This window comes from Phymastichus coffea, unplaced genomic scaffold (genome assembly GCF_024137745.1).
Source record: "Phymastichus coffea isolate CEN01 unplaced genomic scaffold, Cenicafe_Pcof_1.1 PCOF00020, whole genome shotgun sequence".
Lineage (NCBI taxonomy): Eukaryota > Metazoa > Arthropoda > Insecta > Hymenoptera > Eulophidae > Phymastichus > Phymastichus coffea.
Window position 1 is genome coordinate 1,026,936 of NW_026706831.1, and position 25,437 is coordinate 1,052,372.

Below are 25,437 nucleotides of genomic sequence, written 5' to 3' on the forward strand. Positions count from 1 at the left end.
TTGCTCTTTTAGTGTTTTCTTTTTTGTTGCATTATTACCCGTCGTTGCTCGTCTGGCTTCATGGGCGCACGGTTAGCGCAGGGGGGTCTGTTGACACGTTTTCTTAGACTGGCTTGAAATGTTCGAAAGTCTGCTCGTCGTGGACAATCGTTAAAATAATTGTGGCATATGCGACGAAGCTGTAGTCTTGGGTGTGTGAGTTGAGTGTAGCTCAACGTCTGTAGCGCGAGATGTGAATAGCGTTTGTATCCGAGAAGCATGAAACCGAGAAAAAATGGCAACCGGTTTCGCAGGGAGGCACATGCTCGCGTGGGATCTGGGAATCAGAGCTGCAATTATTTATGTTAGCATGCGTGAAGGACTGTTAATCTCCTCTTTGCCGTTGCTCGTCGTGACCAGCAAGGTTACTGTTTAGTTTCGTAACCTAGGCGGTGAGCCCAACGACCTAGATATCGACCTCTGAACTCAGGTAGAGAGGTGTACAGCTCGGGCCCTGCAAGCGGACGGGTCCGAGGCTGTATTGGCAGTCTACGAGCAAGGCAGGAGGAAGAGAGAAAGAGCGCGCTAGCGCTATTTGTCTTTCAGGCCCTCTCCGGGTCACGCCCCAGATTAGCGACGTCACCAGAAGAGAAGGGAGGAAAGTTTGCTTTCCCGAAAAAGAGAAACTTTGACAGCAGTCTGAGCTCAGATCTCGCACGGGCAAGTTGTTCGTGTCTTTTAATTAGCATAACGTGCGTGTGATTTACGTTTACTGTAATCACGGCCGTAAACGTATGTCTATTGTGTATCGTTTCGTTTATATTGTATTTGTTAATTAATCTTATCTTATTTGTGTGTTGTCAATAAATTTGTCATCCTTAATTTCGAATCCTAAATTTTTATAAATTTCTCGCCTTGACCTATACAGTTCTCTAAATATTTTTTCTGCAATTTTACAAATTGACACGACTCCTGTGGAATGTTTGCATAAGCCTCCACGATTCTTTATATTTAAAATGTCGGATTCGCTTGGTTCTTTCACATCGAGCGTCAATAATACTGGGCAAATGTAACATTTGCATTTTTTTAGTAACGACCTTAACACAGCACCTGCTATGTAAATAACTACATCATTGATATATTTAAGATTAGTGTTAACGCCGTAAAAATCATCACTTTAAAGAAATTATTCATCTGCAATATTTAAATAAAAATCTACATATTCATCATAGTTCGCTGACAAAGGTTGAATTTCTACTGACCGTTGAATGCATCGAGGCGATTCATATACTTGTAATATTATAGAGCCATCTAAAAGTACGTAGTTAGCTTTATCAGAGCCTTTAATATCCGTGTGCATTAATAATTTTTTCATTATATGCATGAATTGATAGGCCGTAGGATTGTTGCTGTGACCACCTCTGGTTCTTAGAGCACTGAAATACACCTCTATGTGATCCTGCGATAATTTATAAGTCAAAAGAAAACCACTGTGATTCTCGTAGTATTCATTGTAAATGTCAATAACACTTTGCAGTGAAATAATTATGCCGATAAACTCAGTCTTTTTTTTATAATTTATCACAGGAGTACCGTCTTTTAATTTTAGTGCTTTTAAGTAAGCGGTAATATTTTTTGCTGTTTTAGTAATACTGTCCACGTTATCTTTTGAAATTGCAGCTTTCGACGGATCTGTAGGATATAATTCCCGAGAATTCAAAATATTAAAACCTGCATCAACATTTGATAAACATTTTACAGTTCCTTCAATATTTTGGAATTCGGATAGTTTTAATGTATACTTACAGTATTTGAGCCCATCGCTTGTGCTTTTGCTCAATGTCTGTGCTGCTACTAGCACATTCTTTTTGCAACTTTCCCATTGTAAGTGCTCCTTGGTCATTTTACTTATTTTAAGACCATTGACATCTTGAAAATCAACTAAAGCCTCTATATGTGACCAACTGATGACATTATCATCCGCATCATATAAATCTTCAGTTGCAATGGTGTTACGAATCAATTTTAAAGCATGACATGCATCGCTAACTACACTGAAAAAAAAAATTGTTCGTTCAACCAGATTGATCATTGACTCAACTATAGCCATCGTTGATTCAACCAGCTCTCAGTTAACTTAACTAACCTCTGTCGACACAACAACTAAGCCATTGATCTGACAAAGTTCATTGTTGATTCAACAACGCGCTCGCTGTAGGAATAGGACAACTGCAGATTTTGCTGTTTTGACATGTTATATCCGTTAGAATAACGTCGTGTTATAGTGTTAAGATTACGCGTACTATAAGTTGAAATAAGTATTACATTGAAGTTGAGGCAACGAGTGTTATCTATTAATACAATCAATGTTATCATTGGATCGACAACGTTTTCGTTAAATCAACTAACATTACTACTATTTTCGAAAAAAAACGATAATGTTTATATAAAAGTAAGTGACTTGATTACTATATTTTATATTTCAGTATATTCAGTATATTTTTCTCCACCTAATATTGTCCTACATAATCTTTGTTCATTCGTTTTTGGTGAAGGTCAGTGTGATCAGCGCCGAGTGAGTATGAGAGAGAGTGCCGAGTGTAGAGTGCTGAGTAAGGTAAACAGTTGTGCCGCTGTGTATATGCAGTGAAAATACCGGTCAACTGCCGGCGAAGCATTCTTGTGAACATAACCTTCGCGAGTAACAGCTAACATTTTTTCGGCAACTGCATCTATTAATCAGAACATGTCGGACATGGATTCACTATACGATTTCCTGCTCGATATCAGTTATAATACATATTCGGATATATTTGTCGGTATGACTCATTTGAATTCAACTTAAATCAAAAATATCAAAATTGTGCAATATTAAATCTGATTTTTTCTAGAAAACGGAATAACTAATGCTGCAGACATCAAGAATATATCGTACACTTTCCTAAGAAACATTTTTCCGCTAAATAAAGTTGAACATTTTTGGATACAACATCAAGAATATTTTGCAAAAAAATCTGTAAGTATGCAAAGTATTATATCTATTACATTGCCTTTTCAAAATACAATAACCTCTATACAATATAGGTTATTTTTAATATTTTACTACGTGATTAGCGACATGTAAAAGCGTATATTCTGTTTATGCTGAATTTGTTTTTCATCCATATTGTCTCATGTGAATTGGTATAACAATTTTTTAGAAGTCTGCATCAGTTTCTGAAAATGAAATACAGTATACATCAAAGTTTGATGACAGTTCGGCGCGTTCAATATGCAATGTCACTACTCCGCTGTAAGATTTAAGCAATCAGAATGATACCAGAAAATCAGTAGATAGCTCTACAAATTCATCTCTAAATGAAGCTACTCTGTTTGAAGATATAGACCACTCACGCAAGAATTCGTCGCTTACTAGAACGAATAAGCCGAGTACAGTAAACAAAGTTAATAAGATTTTTGTCACTGAAAATCTAGATATCGAACAAATTCTAACAGAAACTTTTGAAGGAAGGAATATCATTAAGTGGTATTTGAGTAAGCAACGCTTAACACTGGCAAGGAGAAAAAAGCTCGTCCACTTGTTAATGTGTGATGTTCTCAGGTTATGTGACAGGTAATGGATACATAACCTAAAAACAATTTTTCTAATTCATTTGCTTTACAGTTATTTATACAAACTATATACAATCATTTAAGTGAATATAAATTAATTTTTCAGACAGCTAAATGGAGCAGATTTCATGATAATCAGGAGAAAAATAGTGGAATTATTTCCTACTGAAACTTCTTGCATCTACTATTCTCCAGCTATAGCTAAGAATCAATCACCTACCGGATTTTCCCAAAAAGCTACTGGGAAGTTATTTCATAAATACAACAACTTGAAGCGCATACCAACAGGAGTTTACAAATCTTGCCCTGATGGTCCAGCTCAATTAAATCCAGGAAATGATGATGATGACAACGATGTCACTCCTTCTGAAGAAGTGCAGGCTAGTATAGATTGGCTTAAAAGTAATGAAGAACCTTGGGCTACAGCTAAATATCATTGGAAAACCACATATTTTTATCAGCATCGAAATGATGAGCATAAAAAGCTTATTAATAGTACATTTATAACTTGGGAGATATTAAAATGTCCTCAAGCTTATGAGCTTATAAATATAGATTTTTCGTTAAGTGGACTATGTACAATTCCAAATGCAATTGAAAATTTTCATGAATTCTTCTCAAAAGTGTATGAAAAAAGGTCTATTCCAAACGAAGATTTGTGCAACAATTTAAAAGACTTCTTAGAACAAGAAAAATTATCCGACGGTACATTCGTTTTTTTTAATATTGTACTGCTATACAATAATTTTCAATCAGTCATTTGTGTTTAATTTCAGATTCCAAGATTTATATTGAATTACTCTTACTATCTTTTATACAAACTTCTACTGCAAGAATCTCCCAAGAGAAGAGGAAGCTTTGGAAGCCATCGTGTATGGAGAGCTTCGAAGGGATTATTGTTCATGCAAAGGTTTTTAATGTGTCATCGTTTTATCAGATAACTTTTTATTATCATTATCTTATGTTATTTATAAATTATAATTAAAAAAATTAAATTGCAGATGTATGGCGACATTGAGAAAACAAAAGAAAATAGACGACTATTTTGTATCAGCAAAAGAATCAGATTACAACCGTACGTAATTACAATCGGTGAGGAAGACTTCCAAATCGACTCTGTTTATGTTATGATAGACAACAACGAATACAAGATACCTACTTTGCTCGAAGCTATAGATCTCTGCTTCAAAGCATTTCACGTTTTTTGTGCCGAGTATCCGTCGCAAAGTCACCATTTATGGCTTTTGCTGCAACACAGTATTTATCGATTTGGCACACGTTGGGATCCGGTAGCGTTAAATATTAAAGAACTTCTTGATGATATTAATCTGCCTTTACCAAGCTCGGATACGATTTGAAATATATTAACAAATGTCTAGTCAAATTTGTCAATTTTACAGAAGCTAAATTTCAAATATTATCTATCTCTTAAATTTGCAAAACATAAATATTTTATTATAAATTATTATTTAGATTTATATGTAAAAATATTTAATTAACATGGCATCGGTAAAATGTCCTTTATGTGAAAATCTGTTTGACGTTGTTGAAACTTTTGCACAGCATTTAAGAGTTTTCCATAAAGGTTCTTCTATTTTAAATTACAAATCGGATAAATGTAATAGAACTTTTACTAACATATCGGCGTTTATTATACATAGTAAATTTCATTTTATCAGTACGCAACTTAAATCTCCAATAAAACGTAAATCATCACAAGAATTTGCTTATCAAAATACTATAGAGTCCGCAATGTTTGAAAATGATTTACCTCTAGACATAAGAATAGTTTTACAATCAGTAAATGTATTAGAGCAATTAAATATTACGAAGAATGATGAAAAAATAAAAGAAATAAATTATGAAACCGAAGTTGCCAAGCAAACTGACATACTCATGTCTAATTTATACGCGAAATGGAGTTTGCCTATTACCATGATTATATTGATAATGAGAGCCTTTCAACATTTTTATAAAATTTGTTTTGTTGAAAAACTTCAAGCGCTAAATAGTAAAACTTTGCATTGCAATGCTCTCGATCGGATAATTAATGTGATGAAGAACGTATTTGAAAATTATTCTAGTTACTATAAAGTATTGAAGTCATTGAAATCGTTGTTTTATATCGAACCAATAAGTATACACGTTGCTAATATTTTAAGGCCAAAAATGGTAGCTAAAAAAAAAAGTATACATTAGTAAAAATCTCAATCACCAGCGTACCGATTAAAAAAGTCTTAAAAAATTTTTTGGAACTACCATATGTGTATTCTTCCATTTTGGAATACATTGAATGTAAAGAAAAATGCAGTTGTATCTGTTCAATTTTCCAAAGCGAGAGATGGGTTAATATAAAAAGCCGATTTGCTGGAAAAGTAGTTTTACCATTAACTTTATATGGTGATGATTTCGAAATCAACAACCCTCTCGGATCACGAAAAGGTTCTAGTAAATTGCATAGTTTATATTGTAGTATCACTGCAATGCCACCTGCTTATAGTAGTCAATTAGAAAACATTTTTTTAATACAGATCTGTAAATCACAATACAAAACAATTGTTGTGCACTCAAAGTTGTTTAATGGAGTTATACAGCAACTTATCGATTTGCAAAATAATGGTATCGATATAACTGTTAGTGATAAAACATTGACTGTTTATTTCGATTTGTTTAATCTCAGCGGAGATAATTTAGAGTTGCATACTTTATTAGGGTTTCATGAAAGTTTTAATTCAAACTTTCCATGCAGAATGTGTTATATGGAAAAAAAAATTGCCAAAAAAGCTTCAAAGAAAATACCAAGTTAGTGCGTAATTCTGTTAAGCATAAAGCAGATATTGCAGAAAAATGTAATGGTGTGAAAAACGGTACTGTATTTAGTAGCATTCCGGGATTAGATATTTTTGAAAGCGTAATGTTTGATCCTATGCATGATATTTTAGAAGGCGTATGTAGAATTGAACTAGGAGAAATTTTTCATCAATTCATATTTATCGACAAACTATTTACATTAAGTACGTTCCAAAATCGAATACAACATTACACAAATCATGATGCGAGGAATAATTTGATTGAAGTGAATGCGGATCATATTAAAAAGAAAAACATAGTTATAGTGCGTCAGAAATGAAGTTTTTATTGTTTAACTTAACGTTTTTGATTGGCGATTTGATTCCTAAAAATAATAGAGTATGGAAAATCTATTTGTCATTGAGAAAAATAACGTTTTTGATATTTGCTCCATTGCTTAATAACCAAACTATTTCTATATTACAAAAAGAAATTGAAAATCACCACTCACTATATTATAAAATTTTGCATAAACGTCTCAAGCCAAAACATCACCATATGCTACATTATGCGAGAATGATCAAGATATTAGGTTTACCTTCCCAATTTTCATGCATGCGTTTGGAAGGTAAACACAGACCACTAAAAAACATAGCCAAATCAACTACATCGCGAGTCAGTTCCGCAAAAACGTTGGCCATAAGAAACCAAATTGAATTAAATTATCATTTCTTAGTTAACGAAGGCTTTCAAAGTAAAATTGAATACGGCAAACAATTATTCCATAGCGTCATATTTTTAAGTAACTATAATTTATATAAATTAATATTACCACCTGATATAGTTTCTGACTATGTGCCTATATCGTGGATCTCGATATTTGGAAAGAAATATTCGAATGGATCTATTGTAATAACGAATGTTTGTAAGGAGATCGTACAATTTGGAAAAGTACTTGATATTTTGATAAAGAAACAAACCAATGATGTTATGTTTTTATATGATAATTTGAAAAATATTACGTATTCAAATCATTTATGTGCCTACGAAGTTGAAAGCACTCACCACTATGGTATTATTTCATATAAAACTATGCCCAATATAAATATTTATAATTTTCAAACATGTAATTCGAAACATTATGTTACTTACGATATGTAATAGAAATATGTATAATAAAGATCAAAATTAAAATAAAAATGAAATTTTTCTTTTCTCCTATATTTATTGATATCGTCTCTCCACTGTTCCGAACATAAAACTTTTATTTGAATGTTAGTTTTCATTATATTCACCTAGGTAGCTGTTTGTTACTCGCAAGTGGCTAGGAAATCGTCCGATTAGTATATATAAGGACATTTTAGACTCTAGAATAAAGCGAATCATGGCGAATTGTGAGTCATCGTTGCGAAAACATACTAACTTGTATTAGCGATTTGCGTGCGAATTAAATTACCTGCGATAACCAATAACATATAAATTATAATTTGTAATCCCTAAAATATGCTAATAATGTATAAAAATAGAATATCTTTCTAAAGTAAATAAGGTACATGTAGTAATTGTAATTGAAGAGGAAAATGCAGAAAAAATTTTTATGAGATTTTTCGTTTTCTATGTTGATTCAATCTATAAAATGGCAATTGATGTAACATTTGCCTGTGTAAAATTGACATAACGGATAATCTTGAATTAACAACAAAGTAGTAATCAATTTAACATCCTCACTCCTGTAGATTTGAAATACCGTATGATCTTGACTCAACATCAGTGTAGTCAATTTAATAGACTCGCGTCTGTAGAATTGACATCGAGATATTTTTAAGTTAACAGTGGATCTGTTATTGTCGTATTTCATCATCCTTTTATCATTTATTTGTTCGTTTTTTGTATAATAAGCGATTAAAAAGTAAACGAGCAGTCTCAGGTACAGTTTCCTAAAATAATAAAAAAACGTAGATAGAATATAAATAAAAACACAAAAGTATAAAAATTTATCATTTAGCCATTTGTAAACCCATAATTATAAATTTAAACAATAAAGTACAAACATAAAATATTAAACAATCGAACATGTAAATTTTAATAATGTAAAAACGGGTTTCTTAGTTATATATTTTTAAAGTAAGATTTTTTATTAACAAGACCACTTTAATTGTAATTTTACGACTACAATTCAACAATTCTAATTAAAAACAAACTGCTTTAGAATAGTTTTGCTTAATTTTCATTCATACTATTATCACACGAGAAAAATATGTGCGTGAAAAACTTGTCAATTGGATTTTAAACTGATAAGAAGTTATGAGATATATAAATATAGCTCACAAGTGTAACGTCGGGCCGTTTACTATCAATAAAATTAATTTTTTTTTTCTCGTGTGCTTTTGCGTGTTCAATACGTAACTTAAATTTTAACTCCGTGAATGAGCAAAGGGAGAGCATTCAGCTGAAACGGCTGGAGGACACGTGAAAATACCCGTCCCTTTGTCGCGCGCTTTCCGAATTTTAATCCGAAAGATCGTAAAGTTTTTTTTGAGTAGGTTTAGATATAGAGTTGTGGGGTCGCAGACTTTTCCAAAATCTGCACCGCACATATTCCTCAACCCTTCTCTCAGTTTTTCCGATAAATCGTAAGTCAACTTCTTAGTTGATTTACGATTTATTATTTATGGTGTCCGACAAGCGATCAGCTCATGGAACACGTAGTGCAAACAGCCGAACTTTTTCGGCTGGGTTTTTTTTTTATAGTAGGCCCGCGCGCGCATTTTTTATTGGCCATCAGATTTCCGCTTTCTCTTTTCCCTCTCCAACGAATAAAAGCATTGAGTGTTCTCGGAGAGAGTGGGGAAGCAAAAGTCTGGCTAGGTGGTGCATCCGTGCAACCCCGTGAATGACCAGAAGGACGCGACGCCTCGACGAGTGAGCATCGCCAACTCCTCGCCTCGCTACACTCACTTTGTACGCGTGCGCTTACCTCGCGTTACTCTGTAGAGTTCGTCTGCGTATAGTACATTCATTTCTGTAACTCAACATTAAAGTAATATTTACACAGTACCAGTGGGTCATAATAAGTCATTCCAACCTTCGCACCAGAACATCAATCATCTCTCCTTACGCCAAACGCCGCCCCCCCCCCCTAAATTGGTGACCCCGACGTGATCTGGTAGTGTAAAGCAACGTGTTTCTACACACCAGTGTATCAAACTGGGGAGACGAATAAACGCGAGTGAAAAAAAAACCGTGTTAAGTGACCAACCAGCAGCTTATCTTGAAGCAAGGAAGATGACGGGCCAGACAACTCTCGCAACAACTGCAGCGACCAATGAGACAGCACCATCCATTGCCCGCGTCGCATTTCGGGTACCACCCTTTCTGCCAGCGGACCCCGAGCTGTGGTTCAATGTGCTGGAAAGGAACTTCGATGCCTCCGGAATAACGACGGAAGCAACGAAGTACAGCCATTTATGCAGCAACTTGGACATGAGGTACGCGTCGGAGATCAGGGATCTTATCGCCACACCACCAGCCGGAGAACCGTACACCAAGACGAAGGTCGAATTTCTCAAGCGGCTAAACGTCTCTCAGGAGGAGAAGACGAGGAAGCTCCTGGAAACACAGGTATTGGGCGATCGAAAACCCTCTCAATTTCTTCGGCATTTACGAGATCTCGCGGGCAACGAGGGCGACAACGTCGTCAAAACGTTGTGGCTGAGCCACTTACCAGCCCACGTGCAGGCGATATTGGCGGCCTAGCCCAACAAACCGCTGGACGAGACCGCCTTGCTCGCTGACGCTATCATGGTGACGGTACGCGCGACACAGCCGCTCATCACTCCTCAGGTAGCGGCGGTCGCTCCCGCGTCTCTACCAACACCGGCACAGCCGTCATCTTTAGAGACTATGTTCATGCAAGTGTGCTCAATGAATGCGGAGATGCGCCAAGAGATCGCCGAGGTGCGCCGCAGCCTCCTTGCAGAACGCGCGCACCGTTCGAGGTCGCAGAGCAGAGGACGAGCTACACCTCGAGGCCGATCCCAGTCACGCGGAAGGACAGGGAATCCAGACCACTGCTGGTACCATCAAAGGTTCGGTGCCGACGCAACACGATGCCGACATCCCTGTACGTTCGCGGGAAACGGGACGGACCCGCGCTAATGGCGGCGAGCGGTCCCAGTCCAACGACACGCCGCTTCTTCATCACAGATCGAGAGAGCCAGGTCAGATACCTGATAGATACAGGTGCTGACTTGTGCGTCTATCCGCGCTCGGCTATCCGCAGTCCACTCCGGAAGACGCCGTACGAACTAGCTGCTGCAAATGGAACGCCCATTTACACGTACGGCACCACCACACTAGCGCTCAACCTCGGATTAAGGCGCTCGCTCGTGTGGAAGTTCGTGATCGCTGATGTCCCGAAGGCCATTATCGGCGCTGATTTTTTGGCACACTACGGGCTACTCGTCGATCTACACGGTGCCAGCTGATCGACCGGGAGACACAGGCCTCTGCGCGCGGACAACTGCGTGCAGACGAGTGCCCCAGCGTCAAAGTGATTACCGGCACTTCGAGCTATCACCAGTTGTTAGCCAAGTATCCAGAAATCACTCGACCTGACGGCAGAGCGCCGGTGACCAAGCACACCACGCGCCACTACATTGAGACGACGCCAGGACCACCAGTAACATGCAGGCCTCGAAGACTATCCCCCGGACGCCTACAGAGGGCGCGCCAAAAATTCGACATAATGGTGCAGCTTGGTACGGCTCGACGCGGAAACGGCAGTTGGGCAGCACCACTCCATATGGCGCCGAAAGGGGAAGACGATCAACGCCCGTGCGGTGATTATCGAGGCCTCAACGCACGCACGGTACCGGACTGCTATCCTGTACCACATATCCGGGATTTTGCTCAATCGTTCCGAGGTAAGAAGATCTTTTCCAAGATCGACTTAGTCCGGGTGTACAACCAGATACCAGTCGCCGAGAGGGACATAGCAAAGACCGCAATTACCACGCCATTCGGACTCTTTGAATTCCCATTCATGAGTTTTGGATTGCGAAACGCGGCCCAGACGTTCCAACGATTCGTCGATGAGATGTTGCGAGAGCTGCGTTTTTGCTACGCATACATCGACGACATACTCGTAGCGTCCGACGAGGAGCAGCATCACGACCACCTGCTGCAGCTGTTCCAGCGGCTTCAGCAATACGGAATCGTCATTAACCCGGTGAAATGCGTATTCGGCGAGCCAGAAGTCGAGTTCCTCAGCTACGTAGTGACGAGCGGAGGCATCAGACCAACGACCCGGAAAACCGAGGCGATCAGCAGGTATACACAGCCGCAGACAGCAAAGCAGCTGAAACGTTTTCTAGGTACGGTCAACTTTTACCGCGGCCTACTGCCGAACGCAGCGGAGATGCAGGCGCCGATAAACGAACTGCTTAAGGGAAACATCAAGGGAAACCAGCCCATTACATGGACCGACGCGGCAACAAAGGCCTTTGAGAAGACCAAGGCCGATCTCGAGAGAGCCACGCTTCTAACGCATCCAAAAATTGGTGCTCAGCTAGCCTTAGTGTGCGACGCCTCGGACACGGCGGTTGGTGCAGCCCTGCAGCAGAGAGTGGACGATCGGTGGGAGCCGTTGGGTTTCTTTTCCAAGAAACTGAGCCCGACGCAAACCCGCTACAGCGCGTTCGATCGCGAGTTACTAGCCATCTACCTGGCCATCAAGTATTTCCGCCACATGGTAGAGGCTCGTCCCTTCGTCATATATACGGATCACAAGCCACTAATATTTGCTTTCAAGCAGAGGTCAGAGAAGGAGTCACCAAGGCAGGCACGCCATTTAGACTACATCGGTCAGTTTTCAACGGACATCAGGCACGTATCTGGGAAGGACAACGTCGTAGCCGACGCGCTGTCTCGCATCGAAATGGTAACCTCACAGCTGGATTACGACAGGCTGGCCGAGGCACAACGGGAGGACACCGAGCTCCAGGATATAAGGGCCACGGATCACAGCCTCGAGCTCAAATTGGTACCGCTTCCAGGCACTGATACACGAATTCTGTACGACGTCTCGACAAACACTGCACGTTCTTTCGCCACGACGCCCTTCCGCAAGGCAGCCTTCCACTCCGTGCATAATCTAGCTTATCCAGGTATTAAGGCGACCGTCAAACTAATGACGCAACGCTTTGTGTGGCCGTCGATCAAGGCGGACTGTCGGTCATGGGCACAAGCGTGCATCCAGTGCCAAAAGTCCAAGGTCTCGCGGCACGTCGCATCGCCGGTAGGAGAGTTCAAGCTACCATCAGCCAGGTTCCAGCAGGTGCACATCGATGTCGTCGTTCTGCCATCATCAGAGGGTCAGCGGTACTGCCTTACGTGCGTGGATCGGTACACGCGCTGGCCCGAAGCGTTCCCGCTGCCCGATCAGGAGGCCGAGACCGTAGCACGAGCATTCCTCCGGCTGGATCTGCCGTTTTGGAACACCGTTGCGCGTGACGACCGACCAAGGCCGCCAATTCGAGTCGTGTCTGTTTAAGTCGCTAAGCCGACTTACAGGTACTACTCAGTTGCGGACGACTGCGTATCACCCGCAAGCGAATGGCATGGTAGAGCGCCTACACCGTCAGCTGAAGGCCGTAATACGATGCCACCAGGATAACCAGTGGACACGGATTCTCCCGACGGTACTCCTAGGTATCCGAGCTGCCTGGAAGGACGATTTGCAGGCGACCTCCGCAGAGCTGGTATACGGCGAACCTCTCCGATTGCCGGGCGAATTCTTGGGACCCATAGACCGCCCGGACAATGATCAAGTTGACTTTTCGAAAGAATTACGTCAACAAATGCAGCATCTACGACCATCTGAAGTCACGCGCCATGGAACGCCCAAGATCTTCGTGTTTAAGGACTTGGCGACGACCAAGAGTGTTTTATTACGGCATGACGCCATAAAAAACTCTCTGGTCATGCCATATCATGGACCGTATCCGGTTGTGAGCCGCAGCGATAAGACATTTGTAGTCAACGTAAATGGCAAGGATGTCACCGTCAGCATAGATCGATTGAAGCCGGCATATACCATCGCAGATGATAGTCCGGACGAGCGACCAGCAATAACGCAAGCACCAGCGACCCAGTCAACACCAGCCACGAGGCCAGCGAGTCCAGAGGAAGGTGTCCAGAACGAGAGGACGTCAGACCGAGAAATAACCCGGAGATCAGGGAGACGTGTACGTTTCGCAGAGCGCTATCAAGCTGGTTTCAGCTAGTATTACGGTGTTATAAGAATCGTTCATGGTCACGCGTTTGTCGTCACTGTTTGTACTTTCTTTCCGTGACTTCATCACTGGCAAGGGGGTACTGTGGGGTCGCAGACTTGTCCAAAATCTGCACCACACATGTTCCTCAACCCTTCTCTCAGTTTTTCCGATAAATCGTAAGTCAACTTCTCAGTTGATTTACGATTTATTATTTATGGTGTCCGACAAGCGATCAGCTCATGGAACACGTAGTGCAAACAGCCGAACTTTTTCGCCTGGATTTTTTTTTATAGCAGGCCCGCGCGCGCATTTTTTGTTGGCCATCAGATTTCCGCTTTCTCTTTACCCTCTCCGACGAATAAAAGCATTGAGTGTTCTCGGAGAGAGTGGGGAAGCAAAAGCCTGGCTAGGTGGTACATCCGTGCAACCCCGTGAATGACCAGAAGGACGCGACGCCTCGACGAGTGAGCATCGCCAACTCCTCGCCTCGCTACACTCACTTTGTACGCGTGCGCTTACCTCGCGTTACTCTGTAGAGCTCGTCTGCGTATAGTACACTCATTTCTGTAACTCAACATTAAAGTAATATTTACACAGTACCAGTGGGTCATAATAAGTCATTCCAACCTTCGCACCAGAACATCAATCATCTCTCCTTACGCCAAACGCCGCCCCCCCCCCCTAAAGAGTAAAGGAGCCGCGGAATTCTGCCTACATCATGTTACACGATTTCACCCAAAAGTTTTCCACTTTTAGAAGCTAAAACTTTTGCTATATAGAAAAAATTTAATAATTATTTTTGTATAAATGAATTAATAAAATAATAGCATGATAGGAGAATTTCGCAGCTTCTTGAAACCTCCCGCACACTTTTTGATTAGAAACGTAGTTACCGCACAATCATCGAAAATATCCCAAAGTTTTGAAATTATAAGTTAGGAAATTAGTAAATAGTCGAAAAACAGTTACCTGAATGAACTTTAGTAAATCAATTATATAGTCCACAATTAAATAATGCCCCTTTTTCATTCCATATTATTTAAACAACGAATTTAGTTAATTATTTAAGTTACTAATTGTAAACATGTAGGATTAGAGATTTTCGCGTAAAATATGTTAGATATTAAGAAACTTGCGTTATTATTAAGAATTAATTGTAACAATTTACAAACAAATAAATTAATAATTATAAGAAAATCTGTAATGAAAATGGTACTTGGAGAGCCATCTAACGAGATAGGGCCCATACTCTTGAACGCACGCCCCCAATTCTCACCACGCCCCTGAACCAATTAGGGCCCGAAAACCGAAAGAGAAAAAGAGGGAAAATCTCAGTCAGCCAATTAAAATTTACTGGCATTTCCACTCTTCCCAAATTTTGAGGGACTGAAAGAGGGATTTTCCTCCCAACCACCCCCAGGCTTTAAAAGGGCGTGCGCAAGCGAAAAATGCGCTTACTCACTCACTCTCACTCCTTGCAAGGTTCGTTAGTTTTTACCTCATTTTACGAAGTTCGACCAAGTGCCAGGTCCAGACTCTCCAAGTACCAGTCAACTGCATTAAATAAAAGAAAAGTAAGTCTAAACGAATTTTTTTTTACTGCTATCTCTCCTCTTCCTTTCTATTAGAATAGCTAGACCGGAACTCGAAAAAACAAGTCTTCGAAAAGTATTTCAGCAAGGATTGGGATACTTTTCTATAAGACAGTCGGGCCGTTAAAGAAAAATTAAATACTTTTTATGTGATAATTCCAGCAAGGTCTGGGATTTTCACATCCAAGTCCCGATTCCATTGGACCCTGGTGTTTGATGGAAGACTTGCAGTCCAATTTTATTTTTCTCTCTTTTAACGCGAAACGCGAAATAGAAAAGCTCTGATTCTCCAATTGCTCGTCCCGGTTTAGGCGTACGCACGCAAACCAAATAGAGCACCTGAGATAATGTCCGCCTCAGACGTACCTAAGATAGTGACCCGGACGTCACAAAAGTTTACAATTATTAAAAAAAAAGGAAAATGGGATTTTCAAATTCTATAAAGTAAATATGAATGTTTTTCGTAAGTATTTGATTATAAATACATTTTATATATAATTTGTTTAGAAGTTATATTTATTTGGAGAAATTTTTTCAAAGGACTATATTAAGAAGTAACCTCGATGTATTTTTATTTAAGCTCATAAAACTTTTATTATTTCTTAAAAAATAATATAGTATTGTAAATTTTATAAATTCGTCTAAAAGTTGAACAGTTTAAATACTTATATGCTAATAAAATTATTAAAAAAAAATTATTTTCAGCTTTTTTTATATTTTTAAAAAACATTTATATCTTAACATAATTAACATCATGAATATGAATATAAATTCAATTGTAAATCTTATTGTGATATGATTATATCCGTATTATAGAAAAATAATACTTATTGTTTAGCTTCAATGCTAATAAATAAGATGTTAATTAAAAGTCTTATAAATAACAAACAAAAGGGAATTTAGATCAGGATGGGAAGGCGTGTGCAATTTGTAATATATACGCTGAGATTTAGTTTAACTAGTGATTGTAATTTATTTAACGAAAAAGAGAAAATAAATGAATGCGTTATATTTAGCCGGCATAAAAAACCCTAGTCATGAGTGGGGGAAAAGCCATTTAAATACAAGCCACACGGAGAAAATTTTACTAGAAAAATTACAGAGATGGTCAGGGTAAAAATTACGGTGACATATCGTAATCCAGGGACGTGAATGGCGATCCTGTAAAATTTAAGGTTATATCAGGATATCTTTACGGTGACAGTCGTCGTAAAATTTCCATGTAACAGTTTAGTTATAAGTGCACCTATAATTTTTCAATAAACTCATTATCATGAGCTTTGTTAAATAATTTGTTTTTTTTAGTTATGTTAATGATTCAGAAAGTTCAATTGCAAAGAAAAATTTATTGAGCGAAAAATCGTCCAATAAAATAAAATTTGCAGGTTAGGATTATTAAATTCATCACTCGCAAAAAAGCGCTATTTTTTAAATTACTTAGTGGAATTACTTATGAAAATATTAAAATTCAGACATATAATTGTGAATTTGAAAAAGTAAATGTTTTTAAAATTGTTAAGTATGTTAATTTGAATCAGCTAATTAAAATCCGTATAAAAATATACGACAATAAAAAAAACTAAAGTATTTCATCATGAAATTAAATGTATTTATTAAAACCAATTTTTAATAATATAATGGTAACCTGGGCAAGTTGTTGCATAATGTGTTACAGTAAAAGAATACAAAGTTTCTATTGTTAAAACGCACCATTTGAACTTGAACGTATCAATTTCATATAATCCTATGTGTTCGTCAAGATAAACATCAAGTAGCTGTTGCGAAACGACATAAAAGTTTTCTCCCTCCGTGAAAATATTTTTTACATAATGAAACTGAGGTCCGTATTCGTCTGGAATCATAATAATGCTATTTATTTTAATAGTATATCCTTCCAACAGTAAAATCTTTTTTAATACAATTTTTTTTGAGCATTTTGTTGTTTTAGGAATTAAATGTTGAATTGCGATATATTGAGGAATATTTTGAACTTTTGTATTTTCAACTGATTGTTCACACTGCTGTGAATCAATATTAGATATTAATCGATAATTAAATTTTAATTGGTGCTTAACGGCTATAGTACGAGAAATATTTATCCTATTGCAAGACACTTTAGAAGTTGTTTTTCCCTCGCGATTTTTGCTTTCATATCGCATGCAGCATATTTTCCATAAAGGGCCGACCAAAGAGAATATTCGGGAATAGTGTAATAATAGATGGTGTTTAAGTTTAAGATAATTTGGAAATTCGTTGGTCAGATTACTCAGATAATCATATACTCTACAGCGCAAAATTTCGACAGTGAAAGTAGAATGTAAATCGCTGCATACAAGTAATTCTATCAAATTGCATAAGTCTTTTAACATTAACCATTCCTTGGTATTGTGAGGAATTAAATGTCCAATTATGGGACAAATATGTCGCATTAAGCATAACATTTCGGACGACGACATAATAATGCGCTTCTTTTTTAGTTGATTTTCACTTAATTCTGTAGGTTTATTTTTATTCTGCCCGTAATCAAAACCTTCAATCAAAGCATTTAATTCATGTAGAGTGAAGTATTTATAAATATAAATAAAGTTATACAAAAAAAGTCCCAAATCATATTGCGCCAACCCCTCTAAAACATCGTGCATAACATCAACTGATAAGTTCTTGAATACTCGAAAATATTTTAAACCATGAAAAACACATTTTTCTACTACGCCAGTCGTCTTACTATCATTTTTCTGTACATCTTTCTCATAGTTTATGTTAGACCTTAAAACGCATTTTGTTTCTTCAAATATATTTTGCATAATTTTTTTATTGATATAACAAAATCTGCAAAATAAATTAGAATTGAAACTTGTTACGAAACCTAAAATTTCATGCAAACCTAAATTGTCTCCCAAAACCAAAGACAATATAAAATAAATTCTTTGTGGTCCTTCCAAGGTATTAATCACAATGCCGGTTTCTTCAAGAAATTTCAATTCATCGATAACTTTTTGAAAAATAATTTTGTTTGTAAAAAATTTACGATCTAAAGTATTAAATAAGACAAATAGAAAAATATTTTCTAACTTAGCTTGCATTTCTGGAGGAAGACAGGGTATACTAATGTACAATGCGCCACATTTGGCAATCCCTCTATGACTCCCCAAAGGATTATTCGTTTCATAGTCATCAAAATATAAAAACAAAGGTAATACTATTTTACCACACAAACTTTCACTTATTTCACTCCACAACAAGCCCTGAATAAAATTTAAAAGAATTGTTTTATCTTCCAACAATGAGCGCATATAATTCAACGTTTTTTCTAGTATAGTCGGAATTTCAAAAAACATTTGTAAAATAAGACGTAAAGGAATGAATTCCGCTGTCACTTTTACCATTTCCAATGTTTTAATTCCATTTTGTTCAGTATAATCCGGTCTTTCTCCAAGTAAATATGACTTAGGACTAACGTAAGTGTTTAACTCTTCAAATGTGCGGAAACTACGATGTTCCGTCCTTACATCATTGATTTGACTTGCACTATTTTCGAATATTTTTTCGATTCGTGAATTAAGTTTTTCCTTTTCTACATTTGAAGACAATAATTTTACATTATCTTTCAATTTTGTTTTCTTACAATCAATTTACTTACAAGTCTCTTTAATAATTTCTTTAACTCTCGCGCGAGAAACATCGGGATAACTATATAACTTAGCTGCAAATAAAGTCTCTTCGTTTGATTCTACTTTACTTTTTTTTAAAGTTTTACCACAACTTTTTTCAATACTGTAAATTGCATTATAACGGTCAACGCGAATTGAATTATCATTTACATTAGAAGTTAAATTAGCAGTATCACAATGACTACCGTCAACAAAATCACTGGTATTATAAGTTCTTTTAGGATTATTACTAAAATTATTAATATTATCACTGTTGCTTATGCCAACAGAATTACTATAATAGTCATTAGTGATGCTTTTAAAGTTATCAAAATAGATGTCAACATTATCATTAAAAGTACTTTGTATTATTCCCTGCACGTTAATGTTAACACTACTATCTATAATATTACGCTTACACAAATTATTTAAAGATCCATCATGTTTAGATAATTCGTTAATGCACTTATTCTCAACATTAGTTACATATGGATCTACTTTAATCAAAACTTTGCTATTTATATTTGTTTTATCACAATCTTTCTTCAACTCAATAACTTCAAGGTTATCGCTGTGTTTCAGTCTCCAATGTTTACGAAACGATTCAAATGCTTGGAAAACTTTGCCACAATCTTCTTTGCAATGAATAAATTTACTTAGTTCGTGAGTGTACTGTACATGTTTGTAAAATTCTTGATTTGTGGCAAAGTTTTCAATGCATAAACTGCAAGTTATCATCGTGAGTATCAATTTAAGATACATTCCTATTATGAATTTTCTATAATATGATTGACTTGTCCCATTAATATGGTTATAGATCTATTACAAACATCTGTTTCGTAATCTATATTATATAAAGCCTTTTGCAAAAATAGCCAAAACGACGAGGCTCTCTCTGGGTAGCTGCAGTCTAAAGCGACCATAGCTTTAAAACACAAATCGATCGCTTCTAAAGTTGTATCAACTTTATATAATGTGCGATTGATTGTAACGTAAGCAGCTGTAATAGCGTCGGCGTGCAATGCCGATATATTCACTACTATTACCAATTATTTATAAAGGGGGAAGGCAAGGGAGGCGGTGTATCGCTCCAGGCAAAGCAGGAAGGAGAACAGCGGGCAAATGATTTCACACACACAACTCGTTGACAAACCGTTTATTACAACGCACTACCTAGAGTGCCGGCGAAAGTACAAACACTTATTAACAATAACGCGCATTATTAACAATAACTTAATCTAAACGAGATGACCGGCACGTTAGCGCCATGTCACCTCGTTAACCGGCTCAAACAATTACTTAAATTACACACTGCCGAAAACTACGCCGGCTCGGAAAAGCCTGGCGTAGCAACGCGAACCGTGACAATCGCCGAGGAAAGGAAGAGATATAAAAAGAGAGAGGAATCGGTGACCTGACCAAATTCCAGTGGACGTCGCTGTTGCTGGCAGCCTTGAAGGCGTCCCACCAGCGGCTAGGCTGGAAAACCCCTGGCTGCTGCGTGGCCGGCGACCTGGCAGAAAAGGCTGTCGGGTGTTGCCTCGATGACGGCTTCTTGCAGGGCAACTCCTGACTGCTGCGTCGCTGGCAAAGGAAGTTCCGTCCGGCCAATCTGCTGAGGAATGCTGACTTCTTCCCGAACAAAGGGCAGGCAGCGATGGTCACCAACTAGCTCGTACGACTGATTGCTGTCGCGCGCGTCGCGTAACTCTCTGTCGCGAGTGCATGAGAGCCGGCTTCTCACGCCTTCTTCCACCACTCGCCTCCTAATCGGCGGAACGCGGCAATGCCGGTCGCGACAAGTGCCGCGCGCCAAGCCCAACTTAGACTATAGTTTTTCTCTCTCTCTCTCTCTCTCTCTCGCACTCTCAATACTCGATCGCGTCGTCGCATCCACGGCTTCTCCTTCCACTCTCGTGCGTTGCTGAAAAATAAAAGGGCAGGCATCAGGCACGTGATAATAACGTGCGTTTGATGCCAGCCGTGCGCCTTTGCCTAAGAAGGAGAGGGAGGCAAGCACACGGTGCAGGCCATGACAGGCCTACACCGTCACACAGCATTTATTGCTACTAAACTACCTACAAAAACAGGCGTAGGCTGGAGAGTTAAATTAGCAACTCTCAGTTGATTCCTTAACCTATCAATAGCAGGTTGAACATCGGTTGCAATCTAAAATAAAATATATATTTTGCTACTTTCCAAAATGTTAAGGTTTCAGTGTAGAATAAAAAAAAAGAAGAAATACCTCAGTGTGTATAAAAAATGATTGCCTGCGTTCTACAACTGATAACTTTATTGCCTGTTCTTCATTTTCATTATGATCTTCTCTCCTTATTCTTTTTTTTGTAGCGTCTAGTATGTAAGGGAAGAAGTGAAAAATGACAGCATCTTGATTATCTACAAAAAAGATTAAAATAGAAATAAATTAATATTTGTATTATTTTTAAATATATTTTGAATGGTTGAGTATTAATAACCTGCAAAACTTGTGAAATAAAATTTGAAAAACGATAAAGTGAAAAAAATGTTGATATCAATTAATAACCAACCAGATGTTAGAGCAGGAAACAGGTGTATTAAAGCTTTATCATTTAGAGATTTTATTTTGTGTAGTTTTTCTTCTATTGAACGTATTATATGTGGCCTGACAATCTTCCAAGTCTTGATGAAATCTGTAGCACCAGGTTGCAAGGTTTGAAAATCATATTCAAACTACAAAAATAACAAAACATCTTCACTTTTTGTCATCTTACAAATTAGTTCAAACGTAAATCTGCTCTACCAAAGATTTTGTTGATTGATACCAAAGATCTGAGATAGAATGTACGTTCCCACTTGATTTGAACTTCGTCTTCTGGTTCAATATTGGTAGACAGCCAGTCAATGTCTGCATTTGCATCATCTATAATATAAAAAAAACCAGTTTGAATAATTTATATTAAATATTGTCGTACGATATTAAATTGATTTGGCATTTTCGAATGCCTGAATCACTATTTTATATTGCTGTATGCAAAATACAATTTATTGATTATCTGATTATGAATTACTTACTGTCAAATAAGAGTTCTGGTTTCACAGCTACATTATTATGTTTCTGCTTTAACAGTCCCACGCTTTTTAACTTTCTCTTTGTATAGTCAAAGTGCTCAAATAAAGTTCCATATGGGTTAAATTTTTTCTTCTTAACTTTCATATAAGGTGTATAGTAAGTTAATTTGTTTTCACTAGGAAATAATTCAACGACAGATTGTGCCAGTTGTTTGAATTTATCTACCAAAATGCTTTAAATCGTGATAATAAGTTTCAAAGAAAATGTGATATTATCAATTGTGTAATATTCTTATACAAATGGCAACTTACACAAATTTCTCTAAATAATCAGGATCCTGTCCTATAACAATATCTGTATAGACTTGATCTTTCTCATTTTTTATGATTATTCTAGATAACAGATTTCTCGTATTTTTATACAACATTCTATGCTGTTTGTAGGTAGTCAAAACAGTTTTTCCGTCAACACTTTCATTCAAAAGAATAAAAAGCGGCTGTAGAAGAAAGATGCTTATGTTATTACTATATTTTAAATTACATTATAATTAAAAGGTTTGAAATAGAATCATATAACTCACAAGATTCTCTCGCCCAGCAGGCCAAGGCCCGTCATCCTTAAGCAGAAATAATGAGTTATATGATAATTGTCATTATTAAACTATACCTTTTTATGAAACTACTCGTAAAGATAATTCATAAATCGTATTCTAAACCATTACCATATTGAAAGTCTGAAAAAAAAGGATCAAAATATTAAAATTGTAAGAGGTTATGTTTCCATGCGGTCGGCGATATGATGCAATTTTATAAGGTGAAAATACTGTTTAATATTTCTAAAAGGTTATTTCAAAACTATTTGTCTTTATTAGACGAGTAAGGAAAGACTGTACTTACCTTTTTTCACGTTAAAAGCTGCAACAAAAATCCAGAGCTGCCGGCGCACAAAGAGCAGAAACGAAGTGAAGGTATCAGCTATAAGTTGTAGCTGTTGATCACGTGACTCCCGGCAGAAAACGGTGAGGGTAAAAAGTGCGCGACTGTCACCGTAAAATTTGCATGGATGACATGTTAAAAATTAACACAAATCTCCAGAATTTTTACAAGTTTTCATTGCAAATTATCAATGTGAGTAAAAATTACGATTCGTCATGGTAAAATTTTACGTAATTCTTCGTAAAAATTAATAGCACCGGTCGCCATGTCCCAGCATTACGGGTTTGTCACCGTAATTTTTCAGGTCAATTTTTTCTCCGTGCACAATTACAACTAATGATATAACAATTACATAGATGCAAACCGGACAAAATAGTTGTTACGCTGGTAAACTATTAACACCTAAAAGGGAATTTCGCGGACGGAATTACATTAGCACAGCAAATGCAGGTAGAGAGAGAGCCCTCAACTGATAAATATAGGTACATACGATGGTCAATTGAGGCTCGCAAAGCCTATGTTGCCTCGCACGCTTGAATGGCCATTCAGGTAGTTCTTACACTTACTCGTCCTCGCAGGTGATTAGGAAGGAAGGTGTTGCCCCACACACACGGGCGCACCGCAGTCCCGACGTCTCGGGCACACACACGAACTGCGGTAACACACCTAGGTTGCCGAGCTAATGGACGGAGTTGAATACCGGGCAACACCTCAGGGACGCGCAGACGTCACCAGCCAACGCAATTGGCCCTTACTCACAATGACGATTACACTCTACGCCTTTGATGACAAAACACGCTCGATCACTCTCAGATCACACAGTTTTCGTCGTTCGATGATTCTCAACCACAGTTCAGGAGCCACTCGACACTCGCGCACACTCACACCTACAGAGTTGTAAACTAAGAAGTGGCAGTGTCGTCCAAGACACCTTCTAGTTGATGCAGGCGCGGCGCGGAACTTAACGATATACGAACCGGCAAGGATAAGCGGAGTTAGCCGTGCTTAGCTGTTGAGTGTTCAAATCGAACTAACTCATAATACTCGATTTGGAATCGAGGGAACCGAGGGAAGCACGGAAAACTCCTCCCTACTCTCTGGGCCCATTCCCTGTGGGCGAATCCGAAATCAGCGATTTTATGGCGCGCGTCGGTCATTAAGCAATTTGAGTTTCCCCAGACGTGATGAGACCGAGGATTGCTCAGATGACGCCCACGTGTTTCGCTTTTATATTTGTTGGAAAACATCATAAATAGCGGACAGCAATTCGAGCTGTTTAACAGACGAAGGACATCTGCAACGCGGGTTGTTAAGGCGAACGGACAAAAAAGTGCTCGAAACCCTCTAATCGCACTCATTCCTAACGAACGTCATGCAGGCCGGCGCGGCATTCGTGATGATTTACGGACCATCGTTGGTTGTTTTTTTTACATTTTCTGCTCTCGGAGCATCGTTTTTTACACAGGCACACTCTCTCTTAGCCTTGAAGCGCAAACGGCGCAAACACTTATACTTGTAATAATATTAATAACAATAATAATAATAATATTTATACTTGTATTTATATTTAATGGTCAATAAATATTAATATTATTAATAAATTATATGTGTAAGTATAATCATATACTTACACATATAATTTATTAAAATCTTGCAATAAATGTCTTAACATACGAGTATTATCTAAATACTTGTGTAAATACTCTATGTCGTTTAGAAATCCATGTACATTAATGTGATACGATTTTAGTAAAATTATTCTATCAAATACTATTATAATTAGACCTATATTTTATTTATAATATATAAAAATCAATATCATGGTAGTTGATATTATAAACGATGATTTATGTGTAAAAACATTTAAAAAATAATTTAAAAAGATCTCTTTCAAATTTATAAATGTTTAAAAAAATATTTGTTATATTTAATAGTTACTAACTTTAAGAATCGACGAAACTTCTTCTGATATAAACTTTTTGTTCTTTATATGTGAAACCCAATATTTCACACTTTTCAGTTTTACATTTTTTCTTGAAACTTGTATTTTCAAAGTTTTAATTTCCCTGCGTTGCCTTATGATTGTCCCATGCTGATTTCGGATAGCACCTTGAACTTTTTTTAATAGTTTCTTTATTTTAGGAATATTACTGTAATCAATAGAATTCAAGTCCATTTCAGTAAATAATACTCTGATTTTACTACATTTTTTGCTTTTAATACTATTGCTGTAAGAAATTATAAAATATTTTTATTAAAAATATATTGCAAAGTAATATCATGCATTACTTACTATTCAACAATTTGCAACAAATCTTACCTCTTACACACATTCTTATTCCAACCGTCATTAGAAATTGAATCGTCTTCTGACTGATTGAAATTTAAATTTTCAACACTTTCGCATGGGACTTTGCTCAAATCAATACGAGAGTCATTACTCAACAAACCATTAATTGTACTACATTCAGTACTTGCAGTTGTATTCAAATGTACATTTTCTTCAATCAATGTTGAATTAAATATTCCAGATATGCTTAAAACACTAAA

At 37.5% G+C, this 25,437-nt stretch overlaps 1 protein-coding gene across 1 annotated transcript; it reads left to right on the forward strand.

The window, feature by feature from the left end:
• Nucleotides 1–9,666: 9,666 nt before the first annotated feature.
• Nucleotides 9,667–10,137, forward strand: LOC131675391 (uncharacterized). The gene has a single exon (XM_058954358.1). It carries the CDS (start codon nt 9,667–9,669, stop codon nt 10,135–10,137), a length of 471 nt encoding a protein of 156 aa, XP_058810341.1.
• The last annotated feature ends 15,300 nt before the right edge of the window (nt 10,138–25,437 follow it).